At 37.8% G+C, this 19,297-nt stretch overlaps 1 protein-coding gene across 1 annotated transcript; it reads right to left on the reverse strand.

Moving 5' to 3' along the window:
- Positions 1–16,858: 16,858 nt before the first annotated feature.
- LOC149155687 (uncharacterized) lies at positions 16,859–17,521 on the reverse strand. Its single transcript, XM_089444498.1, has one exon. The coding sequence runs from the start codon at positions 17,519–17,521 to the stop codon at positions 16,859–16,861; it is 663 nt and encodes a 220-aa protein (XP_089300624.1).
- Between the last annotated feature and the right edge of the window lie 1,776 nt (positions 17,522–19,297).

Raw genomic sequence — 19,297 nt, forward strand, 5'->3', positions numbered from 1 at the left:
ATAAGAATGGATGTTCAATGTGGAGAAAAGGCACAAAATGATGATTTTATAGAAAGAATTGGATAAGGCTTATCCTTTTGCAGTTAGGACCATGGGCGAGAAAACTTGTGATTTGTCTTGCACAATTCTCAGCTTGTACGATTGAAAATCGCACATGGATTATTTGCATGGTTCAAGCAACAAGGTGGGTAACAGAGATTTAGCAGGGCATAGTAAAAAATGCATAACATAATAGAAGAAGTAACGCCAAAAGTGATTTAGTTCAAGGTTGGGAGGCTAGGTCATATTTGTTTGTAGTCACTCCGAGTCACTAGTCACATGGTTGGGAGGTCCGATTATCAGGAGGTTACATTTTTTTCAAAATATTTTTGGATTTGATGTTCGAATTAGTATTGGGTCGATTACACAGTCAGGAGGCCGGATAGTAGGGAGGTCAAAAAATTGACTACTTTTTTATATTATGACACTTATTGTATAATGAGCCTAACTATGCCATAGTAAGGAAGGTTCATTAGGTCGGGTAGTCTAAGTGTCGAAAAAATATGAGGTTCGAAAGTCCGATAGGTTGATAGTCAGGCAACGTTGAGGCCTAGAGGTCGGGTAGTTTGACAATCGAGCAATACTGGGGGCAGGAGTTTGGGTGAGTATTTATAAAACTCATAGTCATTCAGGGTTCTAAGTCAGTTGGTCAGAAGGTTGGGTGGTTTGATACGCCGATGGTATCATTAGGTTGGTAGTTTCACTTTCAAGCATTTCTCGAGTCAGGAAGTAGGGTAGTTTGAGTGTCGGCAATGTTAAAGTTGGAGGTCCGACTAATTATTTATAAAATAAAATTGTATTCACTCTGTAATGGTAGTCAGGTGGTTGGAAGGTCATCTTTATTTTCTACCAAATATTTCTGGATCAGACCTGCAAAATAATTTAACAAAAAAAAAATATAAAAGGCTTTTGTCTTATACATTTTATGATGAACCAAATAAAAAAATGCAGAAGAAACAAATAAAGGGCACTTGACTTTTAGTAACTAGATCTGACAGTACGAAAAAAGAATAAGATTAATGTTGCGATTGCCACGTTTTTTTTTTGAGAGTCGAATGTATAGTGGGGAGGCTGCATAGTTGGACATTATTTGATATTTTATTGTTTGTTTATTCTATCATTACCTTTAGTAGACCATATCCAGGTGAAATCATGTTGTTGGGTAGTTTCATAGTCTGGCAATGCAGAGGTCGATAGGTTGGCCTGATTATTTATTTAAACAATATTGGTCAGTTCAAGTTCCTAATCATGTGTTCGGAATGTCGGGTGGTCAGGAGCTTGTAATTTTCTTACAAATTGTTTCTCAAACTCACCTGCTACTTAGGTTGTCAGGAAAAAAAACATACATTATTTAAGGCTTCTATTTTTATTGAATTTGTGACACACAAAAGGAAAAAAAGCTTGTTGTAAACATGAGAACAAGAATGCAAATTATCTGGTGAATATTTAGATTATAAGTTTCATACCAAATAATTATGGAACAAAGAAATATAGAAGAATGGATTTTCCTCTTTCCAATAGACTGTGGAAAGAGTTTACTATGTGCACAGTAGAAATTATTTTCTTGACACTCAGTTTAGTTATTGATATCATAAGTCTATATGCTATATGACAACACAAAGTTTTCCTATAATTTCATTAACTGATTATCAAAGCCTATATTCCTTGTTTGTTTGTGTTTACATTTATATCTAGTAATAAATTTATATCTAGTTACAATTGTATTGAAAGCAAAAAACTTGAGACAATTGAATACAAGAACATAGTGTAGCAACAAAACATAGATGTTGAATCTATTTTAGATGTCCATCTTACAAAAACATATTACAGTTCTTATATGACAAAAATGGATCACTCCATTACAATTGCATTTAAACAAAAGTGGTAAAAAATTGTATGTCTTGTCGAGACAACAAAATTCAAGTTATTTGTAGACATGGAAACATATTGTAAACTATACAACAAATGTCAAGTGGACAAGAAATGCACATTTTTTTGTGTTTGTCTTTGTATTAAGCTGGTAGAAGAACAATTTTCATGAACACTGATTGAGCCAAAGAAATATCCTATGTTCTGAAAAGACCTAATTTGTAAGAACAACAATTTGATAACTATGAATTATCTAGTTTCAATTGCATTAAGTACTAAATAATTGACACAAATTAATACAATAACATAGTAATTGATGGAGAAGTTTTTGAGAAAATGTGCAAGTATTTGGCCAACTCCTTGTGCCAGCATTGTGTATAATAACATTTCTGCTGGGACCCTGGGTATACTCAATGTGAAACCAAGGTTCAACATGGAATCTATTGCCACATTGTGCTTCATGTTATAGGCATATCAATTTTCATGGACATAATGACAAGCATAGATAATAAGAGACAACAGTGCAAGGAGAACTAGTACAACATATCTTTGTTGAGCAAACCTATACAATAATCCTCAAAAGAATAGTAAGTTTAATGTTCCATATATATTGATAAAGATTTTAACAAGAAATAGATGAATTTGCTATATTATATGTATTATGAATGTGAATAGGGATCAAGGCACAGTTATGACTGCAACAATTGATTTCCTTGCATTCAATTTAAATAAGCAATTGTTGACACATGGCAAAAAATCCTCTTGGAAGAATCAGTATGTGTTTGATCAAAGTTCTGTCTTTTTTCTCTATTTCATATGCCTTTATAGAACCTATAACAAATGTCCAATTGTTTATCTAAAGCTAAAATTAAACTAAGGTCTACAGTTCAATTAAGCCATTGATGTCCATGAGTACAATATTTTGCAAGAATCCAAATTCTATATCTAGAAAATTTGGCCCACTTATGTTACATAACACAATAGATACTCTGGTTTCAATATCTGAAGCAACTGGCCCATGAAAATGTGCATAATAATTCTTACTTAGACACTTTGACATATTGTTCCAAATTCCTGTATATTATGCATGTACAAATATCAATTACAAATTCTCATTTAAACAACGATTTAATCAATTTAAATACCAACAATTAAAGGGTTTAAATGGGCATATCACTAATCAAAGAGATTTAGAATAGTAGGTGAAGGAGTGCACTGTTAAGGCGCTTCGTAAGCAAAGTTCATTAGTTCTGGTCTTGCCGATACCAAAAAATCGAGCATGGTTTCTGCTGGTGCAGCTCAGGCCGGGTGTGATCCCCGGGTGACTTTGATGGCTTAGACGCCCCTAAGTCATGGCCTCTCAGCCATAGGGTAAGAGTGATTTTCAGGACTCACCCACTTATCAACCAAAAAAGAAAATGAGCATAACACTGTGAATAATATCATGAAATTTAAACTCCTAATTGGAATTGAATTCACAAGATTCAACATACAAGTTTTGGCTGAACATTTAAATAAAAACTTCAAAAGTATTTTCGTATTTTGATACTACCCATTGAGTTTTTTTTAAAGTATTTTTGGGAATATTTACACATGCATGATTTAAAGTTAATCAATAACAACTTCTATGTCATAGATAAGAGAAAATTTCCTATATTTGACTATTCTATTACAATGATAAACTAGGAATAAGTGAATCTACAATTCTTTATTTTTTTTTAATTTTAAAAAATGTAAGTTACAAATTTCTTTAAGGAATCTTAAATACAATTATCAAATGCTCCCTCAGAATCAAACAACACAAGTCATATAGTAAAATCAGGGGCATTTATTAAGTAATTAAAATCAAGTACTAACATAAGTGCCACAATTCATTACACATGAGCACTGAAAATGGTATTGAGAAAAGTTGGCATTTCAAAATTGATTAAAAGAATTCAAGTCTCTAGTCTTCACTAATTCTAGACCCTTTGCACGAATGCATAAAGATCTGTAAATACTAAAACATAATAAAATAAAATAGGTCTTGGAGCATCAAAACCAAATTTTTTTCTGAAACTAAATACTAAATTATAAAGTGTTGTATTTTCAATTAGAATTTGGCAGGCAAGCAGGGATCTACTCCTCATCTTCAGAGTCTTCGTAATTAATACTAAGTAGTAGATTAGGTGCATGTACTTCGATATAAGTTTTCCATTGTGAATATAAGTTTCACAGTATAGAGAAAGAAATGGGAGGAAACTAAATGATTTTGATCTGACAGATGGAAATTAATCCTAGTGCCTCTTTCTTGTTCCTTTGATATTTTACCTCAAAGTTGGCAATAAGTATGATTTGCTCAAAAGGAAATTGCAGAATTTTTTTGAAACATTGTTGTGTCCAAACTGTAATGTTTTTTATTTCTACCTAGTCCTTGGCAACAAGATATTTGTTGGTTATTTTAATTCTCCTGGAACTTCATCCTTTGATGAATTGCTGCCTAATAGGCCAAATTCTTCTATAAAGTATGTTCCTTTTCCCCAAATTTATAAACATTTCTCATATTGCATTTTATTGCATGCTCTGATTTATTTTTTCTCTCTCCCCTTGCAACTCAGCGAAGCAAGCTTCAATATTTTGTCACTCTTAGAAACCCCTAGACTTTCAGTAGATTGAAATTTGTTTTCCGAGTCCAATATAGAGAGAAACTTTATTTTAATTGATTTGTCTTCTTCTGCCAATGGATCAATGTTTTCACTTAAATATTTAATTTCTTGATAAACCATTGAGATTTTACGCACTTTTTTATAGAACTTTGATCGATTCTTCCCTAAAATTAAACAAATTTGTAAAACTTGATCTTTGAAAATATTAAGACTTTCTATTGCCTCTTGATTCTAATTCACTTGATATTTAAGAGAATAAATTTCATGTTGCAAGGTTGTGACAATAATGACAAAACATTTTTCTGCTTCTTTCTTCGAGATACCGGTTTGATCTTCATGTAACTTTCTCAATTATTGAATCTCTTGTCCATGTTTTGCATTCACTTGCTCTAATTGTTTTTGAAAATCTTTTTGTAGGTTTTATTTTTCTACAGTAAATCATTGAATTAAACTAGCAAAATGTCATTGCTAGTTTTCGTCACTAAATAATTCATTTTTCTTCAACTTTTCCTCCAACACTTTAATTGTTTGTAAAAAAAATTCATATGAAGCTGTGAGCTCATTCAGATGATACTAATTGTAATTGACAAAAGCTCCTAAATATTGGGAAGATTCCTGAGCTTTTTCCTTTACATCACCCTAAGCGTACCACCTCAATTTAGATATAGTTTCTAGAGTATCATGTTTTCATTTCTTTATTATTCAAACAATTGATTTTGTTTGAATATTATAATAATAATATTTCAAAGACGGAATAATATCTACAATTGGCTCTAATTTAGAAATCCATTTAAACAAGAATGATTCCCAAGGAATCTTAGTAGAAATCAGTATCACTGATGTCTAAGGAGATACAATAGATATAGTATCCAATCTATTATATGATTCCATTTTTTTCTCATTTTCATTGGTATTGGTTTCAGTAGATACCTGTATTTCTTTCTCCTTAGGTACTTCCACTTCTTTGAATTTTGTACTTTCTGGTTTTTCTTGTTCTGTTTTCTCACAAGAATCAATGACAATAACCTCTTATTCAACTGTTTCTTCTTTTTCCTGGAGTCTTTCCTCTTTCTGTAGATTTGTGTTCCTCTTTTAGATTTTGTATTGATTTGGATTCAACTTCTTCACCTATAACAACAAAACCTTCTAATTTTTCAATTTCTACTGATTTTCCCTTCTCGGAAACAATAGAAGCCTATGAAGTGAGTCTATTGAAATTAAACTAAATTCCAAAAATTCAGTATACATTAACTCTTGGAATTAAATGTTGAGGTGTAGATCCTTTTACTTTAGAAAATTTTGTACACTTCTCTCTAAATTCTTGCAATTTTCTTCTTGATTCACTATGTAGGACTTTTTTTGTCTTGACAGCTTGCTGAAAATCATCAATGCATATAAAAACATCATCGAAAGGTGGTTGCTAATGAATAATTTTTTTAATACAACTTACCATTATATAATGATTTCAAATGAAACCTTGAGGATCATAGTTATAATGGGGTAGACTAAATAACCAAATTTCCTCAAGCTCTTTGGCTTCTATGATTTCGTTCCCTTTATGTTGGAGACTAATGTCACTAAAATTTATTGGGAAATTAAGCCATAGTTTCTTTTGCAGCTTACTCAAATTTTTGGCTTGTCCATACAAAATAACTTTATTAGCCACTTCTCTAAAAGAAATTCTTTCTGGAATATATTGGGGCAGAAGATGGGGACCAACTTTGCTGCTAAAAACTATGATGTAGGAAAATAATTCTTGAAAAAACCAACAACCTATTGATTCTAGGCCTTCTTTCAGATTATCAGTTATTCTGGGAGGTATTATTCAAAACATCAATTGATGAAAAGGAATCAAAACATAGTGGCAAATATCATAAAAATGGTATTTAAAATTAGATTCTCATAGCTTTGAATCAGTATTTCTTGATGAGATGGGTAACTCCATTTCATGACGAAAAAAAGGACCGATGTAATAACAAAATCTAACAAAAAGGCAGACATATAAAAAATACAATTGAACTCAGGGCAAGATGACACTGACATCTTCATTGCATCTGTGATATTGTGTGGTAATAGGTCAGCCTAGTTTAGGCGTTTCCCCTAATTAAAAATGCTATGGATTATTTTTTTTTCTCGGTAAAGACTAATTCTATTAAAGGTAAATAAAAATAAAATTACAAGGAGGTCGAAACCTTAGAGGAGAGTAGTTACTAGCCTTCAGCTCATCAAAACTATCCCAAGGTTGGGAGAACCAGTTACAGAATGCCCAAAAACCATACATAGAGAGCTGAATATATCGATAAACTCGAGCCATAGGGATATCAGTCGAAGGAGCAGGCTGAGAACGCCTACGACCACCGCGACTACCACCATAACGACTTCGCATGCGGTGGTGCACCATGGTCAGGCTGCGAAGGGAGAACGAAGCAGAGCAGGTAATAGAGGAAGGGATACAAGACAGCTTGAAGGGAAACCGCCCAAAATTCAGATAGCAGAGCTGGGTCTTTGAAAGGGGAAGCTTAACTTCAGCAGCAAAAGCCCCCCCAAACCAAACACTGATGGTTGCAGTCGTTCTACTACAAAAATTCTTAATCTGACGCGGGCGATAGCAGGAGGGAAAGGAGCAGATAATGGATGGGATAGCCGATAACACCATGAATAAAACCTGAGGAGTATTGTCTCGACCCGAGTGAACATTTAATTCGAAATGCAGGCTGATCAGCTGATGCCTTGTGTGAGCCTGCATTAACCATAAATAAGCGTGGAGGAAAGTGCAAACCTGCCGCTTGCAGGTCTGAATGCCGGCACTGATGAACCTCTCCATTAATGATCCATTAATTCACCCGCATCTAGGTGCTCTTCTTCTACCTGTTGCATTTCATTCTTCACAATATTGTGGTAGTCCATCAATTGGGAGGCAGAGGCTAAGCCGGAAAATGATCTTGTATGAAGGTCCAACCCATATTCCACTCCAAGATTAGCTAAAAAGTCTGCCACTTTATTTCCTTCTCGGCGGGTATGCTTGATGATGATAGCCCTGTGGTGGGAGAGCCAGACATCAATGAGCTCAAGCCTCTTCGCCATTCTCCAGCTGTTGCTTACCTTGCTCGAGGGAGTGCCTTGCATGATTTTGGAAACCATATTTGTTGGGTCCCTATAATACTAGTGATTACCCCATTACTATTGTAGTTATACCCCTTATTTATATTGTTGTGCCCCAATTACCCCCATATTGTTATTAATGTGCCCATAGAATCCCTCTATTGTTATTTTTGTGGCTTTATATTATTATTGTTAGGTCGGCTGGATTATATTGTGACTCCATAGACTCCTATATATAGAAATGAGGTTTTGTTATTTGAATCATCCAAGAATTGTTCATTTATGTAATGTAAAGGAGGTTGCCCCCTCGAAGAGGCTGAATTCTAAGGCGTGGATCTCCCTTTTCTATCTTTTTGTGAGCTGGTTTCATAACATTTGGTATCAAAGCTTTGGATTCTAGGGTTTCGCTGCTCCAAACGGGTCATTGTGGAATTTTCGCTATAAATTTTGTTTTGTGACGTTTCAGTAGTCGCAAAAAAAACCCATTTGAGAAGAAGTCGCGCTGAACCTTGGGTCCAAATTTCAAATCTTTTCGCGTAATATTTTCGGAGATATGATCTCAGGAAGTTGGTCTTTTTGCAGACTCCTGAATTACACTCAAAACAGGTGACCTGGGGAAAATCGTCATAACTTTCTTTCTGAGCATCGGATTGAAATTTCGTAAGAAGGTACAGAAAGAGGACGGACTGTAGTTTTCGTTTATATATTTTTCAGAGTCAAAGGTTGAAACAGTGACACATGGAACTTCATACAAGTTCGCTCTACTGAACTAGTCTATAATCAGGTCACTGCGGGAGATTGTGCATAACTCTTTCTTGGAGAATCCAATTTGGTTCAAACTAGTGGCATTGGAAAGAGGACATAGAAGGCTACTACAGGTCACAATTTCAGAACTGGATGATTCGAAATTACAGAGATACATCAGATTCAATATCAGGCTTCTACAAAGTAAAAAAAGGTGTGTAGTTTTATTTTTTATTTTTGCATAAGCTTGGTTCGAAGGAATTCAAAGGGCATAGTAAAGCATTATTATCGGTAACTGATGCCCCAAGGAAAGAAAATGCAAACACCTAGTAAGGAACCTGAAAGCTCTAGCATGACTCATGAAGAAGAGGAAGAAATGCTACATGATATATCAAAATTACAAGAACAAGTGCAACAAATGTCACGCTCACAAAAGCTAACAGATGCTAAGATAAATGGCGTGGAATCTAAGATAAAGGGCATGGAAGCTAAGGTGGATGATTTGAAGATAGATTTGAAGACAGATTTGAAGAAAGACATGGAAAATTTGAAGACAGATTTGAAGACAGACATGGCAGATTTGAAGAAAGATTTGACAAATTTTCTACAAGAGATACTTACTAATGGTGAAAAGGTTGTAAAGGAAACTCATGATGTGAACAAAAGTAATGTTAATCATGATTCCATAGATTCTAATGTTGGATCGAAGACCCACCATATTCCAAAAATCGATATGAGGAAGTTTGATGGCAAGGATCCCGCCACATGGATATTACAGATGGAGCAATTCTTCGATCTCAATAATGTGCAAAACACACAAAAGGTACGTATGGCAACTTTATATTTGGAACCAAATCAGTTTGTATGGTATCAATGGCTTTGCTCTCGTAAACAATTTATCACTTGGGCAATTTTTACGGAAGAATTGATAGCACATTATGAGGATACAAAAAGCAACACTTTTTTTAGCCAATTGATAAGTCTCAAACAAAAGGGTTCAATAATGGAGCACATTGAGGAGTTCCAAAAATTGAACATAAGGGTAAAAGATATTCCAGAGGAGCATAGGATTGATGTGTTCATAGGGTCTTTAAAGGATAATATCCAACATGATGTTCGCCTTTGGGAACCTGATTCATTAGAGAAGGCATTCAGGTTAGCAAGAAAAATGGAAAGCAAAATTATGGCAACCAGGAAGCATACCACTCACAACTATAAAGACGGAAGTGTTGTTGCCCCTAGTCTTCCACAACCTATAAGGTTGACACCACAAAAATTGGAAGAAAAAAGAGCAAAAGCGCTTTTTTTAGTTGTGATAGCAAATACAATAAAGGTCATAAGTGTGCTGAGAAGAAATTATTCTACATAGATTGTGAAGAGGAAGAAGAAAAGGAGCAAGAAAGGTCAAAAGAAGAAGATATACTCCAGGAACAAAGCCTAGATGAAGAACAAATAAATCCGACCATATCTTGTAATGCATTGGCGGGAATTACCACTCCTCAAACCATCAAGATAGAAGGACAAATCAAGAAGAAAAAGGTAATAGTGTTGATTGATTCAGGAAGCACCCACAATTTTATTCATTGTAGGGTAGCAAAAGAATTGAATTGCTTCCTATATCCAGCACCAGAGTGTCAAGTGATGATTGCAAATGGAGGAACAATAAATTGCTCTGGAAAGTGCCATAATATCAAGCTATCCATGGGAGAATATGTATTGACTAGCCCAATGCTTTCCATTCCAATGGGAGGTGCTGATGTTGTACTAGGAGTCCAATGGCTACAATCCTTGGGTACAATAGCTTTTAATTTTCAAGAACTTTTCATCAAATTTTCTGTGGAAGGAAAGGAAGTTGAATTAAGGGGTATTGCAGGGAAACCAGGAAAGATAATCAGCTCTAATGGTATGACAAAGCTTCTAAAAAAGGAGCAAAGAGGTGTAATTGCACAATTATGTTCGCTAGATGTTTCCACATTAGAATCATCTATTTCTCCAGATCTCCAAAAAGTCCTGGACAATCATTCCAAGGTATTTGAGACTCCCAAAGGTCTCCCACCTATGCGTGATCATGATCATGCTATTCATCTGATTCCAGGAAGTGTTCCTCCAAACATCAGGCCGTACAGATATCCCTATGTCCAAAAAAGTGAAATTGAACGTATGGTTGCAGAAATGCTAGAGGCTGGTATAATTCAACCGAGTCAAAGTTCTTTCTCTGCTCCAGTAGTATTGGTGCACAAGAAGGATGGATCATGGCGCATGTGTCCGGATTATAGGGAGCTCAACAAGCTCACTATTAAAGATAAGTTCCCCATTCCTGTCATTGATGAATTACTGGATGAATTGCATGGATCAATTTACTTCACCAAGTTGGATCTTCGTTCAGGATATCATCAAATCAGAATGAAGATTGAAGACATTCCGAAAACGGCATTTAGAACTCATGAGGGTCATTATGAATTTTTGGTCATGCCTTTTGGCCTTACCAATGCACCTTCAACATTTCAAGGTTTGATGAATTCAATTTTCAAACCATTCCTTAGAAAATTTGTGTTAGTATTTTTTGATGATATACTAATCTACAGCAAGTCTTGGAAGGATCATGTTGAACATGTTGACAGGGTGCTACAACTATTGGAGGAGAAACAATTATATGCAAAAAGATCCAAATGTTTCTTTGGAGTCCAGGAGGTGGAATATTTGGGTCATATTGTATCTCATGAAGGAGTTAAGGTAGACCCTAGCAAAATTAAAGCCATTAAGGAATGGAAAATCCCCACATCCATAAAGCATCTGCGAGGATTTCTTGGGTTGACAGGGTATTATCGCAAGTTTGTTAAGAATTATGGGAGAATAGCAGCACCTCTAACAAATTATTGAAGAAAGATGCATTTTCATGGACTCCGGAAGCAACAAAGGCCTTTGAACATCTTAAAGAGGCAATGTGCCAAGCACCGGTCTTAGCTACACCGGACTTCACAAAAACCTTTATTGTGGAATGTGATGCTTCAGGAAATGGAATTGGTGCTGTTCTAATGCAAGATGAAAGACCCATTGCTTTTGAAAGTCGTCCAATCAAGGGAAAGTTTTTAAGCAAAGCTATTTATGAGAAGGAAATGTTGGCAATACTCCATGCACTTAAGAAATGGCGACCCTACCTAATGGGAAGACACTTCAAGGTAAAAACGGATCATGATAGCCTTAAATACTTTTTAGAACAAAGATTATCCTCTGAAGAGCAACAAAAGTGGGTCACAAAGATGTTGGGTTATGACTTTGAAATCATCTACAAAAAAGGGAAGCAAAATGTGGTGGCAGATGCACTCTCAAGAAAGGATGAGGATGTGGAAGCATTGTTGTGCGCCATTTCTATTATCCAACCAGATTGGATAAATGAAGCAAGGGAGGAATGGAAGAATGACGAAGAAGTGTGGGCACTTATTCGAAAGCTACAACAAGATTCCAGTACGTCTGATACATTTAGCTGGAAAAATGATTCGTTATGGTACAAAGATCGCTTATACCTCTGTAAGAATTCCCAGCTAAAACAAAAGATTCTTATGGAATTGCACACTTCTCCCTTAGGAGGGCACTCAGGATTTTTAAAAACTTACCACAGGGTTAAGAAGGAATTTTTTTGGGATGGCCTTAAATCAGATATTCAAAAGTTTGTGGCAGAATGTTTGGTTTGCCAACAAAATAAAGTTGAAACAATTAAGACACCGGGTCTATTACAACCTTTATCCATTCCAAGCCAACGTTGGGAGGAGGTTTCAATGGATTTTATCACAGGTTTACCCAAGTCTGAGGGAAAGAGTGTCATCATGGTGGTAGTTGACAGACTTACCAAGTATGCACACTTTTGTGCATTATCACATCCATTTAAAGCCAGTACAGTTTCTACTGCATTTATGGAAACAATTCAAAAGCTACATGGAAACCCAAAGATTATTGTAAGTGACAGAGATCCCATTTTCACTGGAAATTTTTGGACAGAATTATTTTCTTGTCTTGGTACTCAGTTAGCTCATAGCTCATCTTATCATCCTCAATCTGATGGGCAAACTGAGATAGTAAACAAATGTTTGGAAGGATATCTTCGTTGCTTTGTATCTGATAAACAGACACAATGGGTCAAATGGTTGCCTCTGGCTGAATGGTGGTATAACACTTCCTTTCATACAGCAACAAAAATGACCCCATTTATGGCACTTTATGGGTATCAACCACCATCCATCACATCATATTTAAGAGAAAATTCTAAGGTTCAGGCAGTGGAACATCACATCGAACATCAACAACAAGTCCTCCAACTCTTAAAGGATAACCTCGTGTTGGCACAGAATAGAATGAAACAACAGGCAGATCAACATCGCAGTGAAAGAAGTTTTGATGTAGGTGATTGGGTATTCCTACGGCTACAACCATATAAGAAAATGTCCCTCAAGCAAGCTAAGAAGGATAATAAATTATCACCAAAGTATTATGGTCCGTACAAGGTGTTGCAAAAGATTGGTACTATGGCATACAAATTGGAGCTTCCTGCAGCTTCTCGATTGCACCCAGTTTTCCATGTTTCATGTTTAAAGAAGGTTATAGGCGACAAGCTCCCAGTTCAAACAATATTGCCAGAACTTGACGAGGAAGGAAAAATTATATTGGAACCGGAAGCAGTCACAGAAACAAGAACTCGACAGCTACGAAATCGATCAATTTCAGAGTATCTTATCAAGTGGAAGAACTTATCAGCTGAAGATTCCACATGGGAGGATGAGAATTTTATGCAGAAGTATCCAGAACTACTCAAGCGTTGAGGACAACACTTTTTTGAAGGAGAGGGGCATGTTGGGTCCCTATAATACTAGTGATTACCCCATTACTATTGTAGTTATACCCCTTATTTATATTGTTGTGCCCCCATTACCCCCATATTGTTATTAATGTGCCCATAGAATCCCTCTATTGTTATTTTTGTGGCTTTATATTATTATTGTTAGGTCGGCTGGATTATATTGTGACTCCATAGACTCCTATATATAGAAAGGAGGTTTTGTTATTTGAATCATCCAAGAATTGTTCATTTATGTAATGTAAAGGAGGTTGCCCCCTCGAAGAGGCTGAATTCTAAGGCGTGGATCTCTCTTTTCTATATTTTTGTGAGTTGGTTTCATAACAATATTTATGATGATCTGAGAATCACCCTCTATGATAAGCGGAAAGAATCTTTTGTTTTGAGCTAGGATAAGACCTTGCCACAAACCTTCCAATTCCGCCGAGTTATTGGTATCCCATCCCTTTGAGCCGAAAAAGGTTAGAAGAGGAGCCCCTTTATAGTTTCTGAAAATCCCTCCAAAGCCTGAATTTCCTGGATTACCTTTCGAGGCTCCATCGAAGTTTAGCTTGAACATATCATTGGGAGGAGGAAGCCACTTCTCATGTGAATGGCCCAACGACGGCGTTGTTCCTTTGGAATTATGCTCTTGATTCCACTGAAGATTCCAATTTTCCCAGATGGATTGTTCTTGCGGCAGAGAAGGAAGATCTTCCTGATACCAAGTATGGAGCGATAAGGATTCTTTGATATTTTGGCATATGATGATCCAGAGATTCTCCATAGGCATAGAGTGATCCTTGAATATCCTGCGATTCCTCTCCTTCCAAATGTTCCACATGAGGAATCCTGGAATAAGCTTCCATAAGAAATTTAAAATTTTGCATTGATATGGTGTCTATTCCCAATTGCGAACTATGGCTATGATATCTCCATGAACTCTGCCCTCCTTTTGACATCGAAAGCTGAATTTTTCCCAAAGCTTGCGCGCAATATGACAAGAATGCATAAGATGCTTTATGGATTCCTCTTCTTGTCTGCAGTTGGGGCATATGGAGGGCCCATGATAATTCCTTTTTCTAAGATTATCCCATGTGAGGATCTTGTTTTGACACAGGAGCCAGAGAAAGGTAGAGACTTTTGGCCAGTTGGAGTGGTCCCAAACTTTGCTCCATAGAAGGTCTTTGACCACATGTTGCTTGATGATGATATTGTAAGCCTCCCTTGTGGTAAAGGTGCCTTTTTCTTCATATCCCCATCTGAGGATATCCCTTTCATCCGAAAGCTGTATTTTCCTTTTCATTAATTCTATTTTGAGAGTTTGTTGAGTTTGTTCTGTTCCATGTCTTAAGATTTGATCCGCTTTAATCCATTGCCTATAATCCTGTGTAGAAGAGTGAGTCCAAAAATTTCTGACCTTGTCATACTTTTGCAGATCCTGCTCCGGAAGTTGCAGATGAGAAAGAAGGTCCTTTAGCTTGGGCAACTGCTGCCAAGAATCCTCCCAGAACCTTGCTGTGTTGCCATCCTTAACTTCCCAAAAACTATGCTGCTGAATTAGATTTCTATGTTGCTTGGCCGAATTCCAGATTAGGGAGCCCATGCTGACTTCTGACAATCGTATTCATTCTTCTATTGGGCAATTGCTTGCATATTTTGCGGTCCATAGAGTAGCCCAGGGTGTGAATGGCGTAGTAAGCCATTTCCACCATATTCTAGCCCCCATGACCTCATTGCTGTGAGACGGATCCCTCAAACCAGTGCCACCGGCGCACTTCGGAAGGCAAACTTTATCCCATTTGACAAGAGCCCATTTGCGAGTTTGTTCTGAGCTTCCCCACAAGAAGGATCGTTGGAGCTGCTTGATTTCTTTGAGAACCCATTTGGGAGCAGCAAGGATAGAGAAGAGATAGAGCGGCATGGAGTGAAGAATGGCTTTTATTAGGACTAATCTACTCGCCATGTTGAGAGCCCTGTGAGTCCAGAGGGAGAGGCGAGCCTCCAGTTTTTCTAAGAGGATTTTCCAAGAAGAGTGCTTAAGGGCCGAGGCTGTCAAAGGCGCTCCTAAATAATTGGAGGGGAGAGCTGCAATGGAAAATCCAAGAATGCGGGCTATAGCTGCTTGGGTATTAACAGGAGTGTTGAAAAAGAAGATTTGAGACTTGGCTTTATTGATATTGGCACCTGAGGCATCTGAGAAATCCGTCAGTAATGATTTGAGTTGACGAGCTTCCTGGACAGAAGGATGACCAAAAAGCATATTGTCATCCACAAATTGCTGGTGAGAAAAGGTAGGGGTGTTATGAAAAGACAGGCCTTTAAGGAGCTGAGATTGCTGGGCTTTTTTAATACTGCGACCCAATCCTTCTGCCATGATAACGAAAAGGAAGGGAGAAAGGGGATCTCCCTGCCTAATTCCCCGAGAGGGGTGAAAGGTGGATGAGGGGATACCATTGATTAGCACAGAAAAGAAGGAAGATGATAAAAGACTCATAACCCACCTTACCCAAGGAGGAGCAAAACCGAAAGCAGTTAGAATTTTCCTGATGTACATCCAACTTAAGCTATCAAAAGCCTTGGAAAGATCTATTTTAAGGAGCATACCTGGCCTCTTGGATTGCTTCAAAGAATGGATTATTTCATGAGTTAGGATGATGCCATCCATTATCTGCCGACCTTCAACATATCTAGATTGCTCCGGCGAGATGATGAGAGGGAGCAACAATTTGAGTCTGGAGGCGATGATTTTGGAAACAATTTTGTATATTATATTGCACAAAGCGATAGGCCTGTACTTGTCAGGAGTGCTGGGCTGAGCCTCCTTGGGAATAAGAGCAATGAAAGTGGCATTCAATCCAGGGAACATCCATCTCAATGTTCTTGATTCCTCAACAACCTGCCACACCTCCATTTTGATCAGTTCCCAGAAATTGTGAAAAAAGTTGGATGTAAATCCATCCGGGCCCGGCGCCTTCCCAACCTTCAATTGACAAACTGCCTCTTCAACCTCCTGTAAGTCTACAGGTCTGAGAAGGAGTTGATTATGCTCTTCTGAGATTAATTTTGGAATATTCTTCGTAATTTTTTCAATAGCTAGCGATCTATCAATATTTGGCTCTTGATGCGCTTGCTTGAAATAATTTAGGAATTCGCTTTCAATTTCTTCATGAGTTTCGACCCTTGCCCCCTGCTCATTTTGAATGTGGGTTATGTTATTATTCATTCTGTGCTGAACGGTGGTTCTGTGAAAAATTTTTGTGTTTTTTTCCCCATCCTTAAGCCATTTTATTCTTGATTTTTGCCTCCATAGTGTTTCTTCTTGTTTTGCCCTTTCTAAGATTTGTGATTCAAGAATTTTTTCCTGTTTTGACAGGTCATCTGATCGGCCTTCAATTATAATCCTCTGCTGCAGATTTTTCATGTCTTGATTGAGGGCATTCTGAGCCTGGAAAATATTACCAAAAGAAGTGTAATTCCAATGTTTGATCTTGCCTTTGAGATGCTTGAGCTTTTGCTGAAATTGAAACATCTTGGAGCCATTTGGAGGAGAGAAGTTGTTCCATTCTGAGTTGATTAAGTTATTGAAGTCCGGATGAGACATCCAGAAGGCCTCAAAGCGAAAAGGTCTTCAGATATTTTGTCTAGGGTGAGTCCATTGAAGGGAAATTGGCCAATGATCTGATCCCGAGATCGGCAAGATGGAAGCAGCAAATTCTCCACCTAGATGAATTGCGTTGTCTGATAGAAGAAATCTGTCCAGACGAGAAGCAATCTGATGCGGCCCTGCTCTTTTGTTATTCCAGGTAAAAAGACCATTATTGGAAGGAATGTCAATAAGCCAATTGTTCTGAATAAAGTCTTTTAGGTGACTCCCTTCCTTGTTTCCTCTGTTCCTGCCTCCCCTTTTTTCTTCCAACCTGGCAATCATGTTGAAATCGCCCCCAGAAATCCAAAGAGGGTGCAACCTATTTTTATTGATTTCTGAAAGGGTGTTCAGGATTTCTATCTTGTGCACAATTTCCTGAGGAAAATACACATTAGTTAGATGTCCATATATGTTGGTCCCTGTGATGTGAAAGATTGCTTGGATGAAGTTCTTATTAGCATGTATGTTGTTGAGCATAATAGTGCGTGCGTCCCATATAATTGCAAGGCCGCCAGACGCCCCATCAGCATCCACGGCAGTGACCAGACCTCTTGGCCAGGCTTTTGCTGCAATTCTTTCCAGAGCATTTGAATTGCATTTGGTTTCTTGCAAGAATAGGATTTGAGGCTTTTCTTGCATGATCATGTTCTTAAGTAGTCTACCTTTCCCTGGGCTATTGAGCCCTCTGATGTTCCATGAAATCAACTTCATTGAGAAGTATTGTGGGTGGTGTTAAAGTACTTTGTTAGCTTGGAGTATCTGCCTGACTCCACTAACATTTCTCCTATTCTGATTGTTCGTTGGAGATCTGTTTTCCTCCCACGTTTTTTGTTATCTTTGGCAATGAATTTTCCATCCCAGGGGCTTCCAATCTGAACACCTAGAGAGTGATGCCTTTGAGCCCGAGATAGGACCTCCTCCAGGTTCTCTACTTGACGATCTGGAATTTTGTCAAAGTTCTTTGTTTTACATGCTTGCTCTAGGCCTAGGATATCTAGTTCTCCAATATCTATGCTTTCTGGTTCCTCCTCCATGTGCTGGGATTCATTTAACTCTTCAGAGGTTTCTGCTGCTATTCTGGAATCAAATAGTATATTGTCTACCTCCATTCCTTGAGAGCTCCAAGCTGGGATCTTGTGCTTGGTAGGGGAGAAGGTATCTTTGGGCATAGGATCTTCTAGGAGCGATTTGGGATCATTTTGTGCTGAATGATTGTCTTTCTTTGTCTCCCGCTCTGGGGGAGTGGGATTGTCAGAGATGAGATCATTTTCTCAGGCTAAAGCTTCAAAGTTGTTGTTGGTTGAAGGTTTGGAAGAGCTGGTTGGAGGCATTTTGGGATTTGTTGCCGATTTCTTGTGATTTCTCCTGTGGCTGGCCACTTTGGTAAATCCATCGGACTCAGGCTTATCTGAGGTCGCTGGGGAAGAGGGTTTTTGATTTAAAGGACAATCCCTAAATAAGTGGCCCAAATCGTGACATCTTCTACATCTAAAAGGCACATGTTCATAATCAATCAACTGAACCCATTCAATATCATCATGGAATAAGCTTACCGCATCCGGAAGTGCCTTATTGAGGTGCATGTAGACACATATTCGTGCGTATGAGGTGTATCTGTTGATTTTTGTTTCCTCTGCCACTTTGATAAACTCGCCCAGAACATTTCCGATCTCTTGTAAAGAGTCTTCCTCCCAATATTCCATGGGGAGCGAATAAAGTCTTATCCAGACTGGAGCCCAGCTGAGATCCTCTTTGTCAGGGTTGAAACGCTCTACCCATCCTCTGAGATACAGACCAACTGCATTAAAGAAGTATGGTCCTCCATCCAGGACCCTGTTCCGGTCCTCTAAGCAGTTAAAAATGGCTATGAAGAACCCTTTAGGCCCTAGCTGCAGGGTGATGTGGCCTTTTGGGTTCCATTTTGCTGCTATCCAGCCACACAGCGCCTTCTCAGTTGGCCAAAGTCCTATGAACTTGCCTATTAGCGCATGATCCCTCATAAACTGTATCCGAGCATTGATTCAGTGACTTGGAAATTCCACTTTTGGATGCTCAGTGGCTACTGGCTTGCATGTGGTCGAGCTGACTTTGGGCTGATCCTGATTATCCTTTGCTTTTCCCTGTTGTGAGCTCAGATCCGTGCTATCATCATTCTGAGCCTCTGTTTTGTCGCCTTCTTTATCTCTATGCTGCTCGCCATCATCCTTTGGGGGAGGTGCAGCGTCCTCCCCCTGAGGGGGACTCATGGAACTCGAAACTGCCCTGCAGGAACCGAAAAACCGTGAAGCGGTTGATACTGTCAGAACTGCAAAAGTCTGAAGGGCTCTTCTGTAGCAGAAGTTACAGAAACCCTAGAGAGTTGAATCGCTGCGCGCTCCACCAAAAATGCTATGGATTATTATGATCAATTTAGTTTTACAA

This window comes from Pinus tabuliformis, chromosome 9 (assembly GCF_031772625.1).
Source record: "Pinus tabuliformis cultivar Carrire ecotype Pingquan chromosome 9, CPIR1, whole genome shotgun sequence".
In the NCBI taxonomy this organism is placed as follows: Eukaryota; Viridiplantae; Streptophyta; class Pinopsida; order Pinales; family Pinaceae; genus Pinus; species Pinus tabuliformis.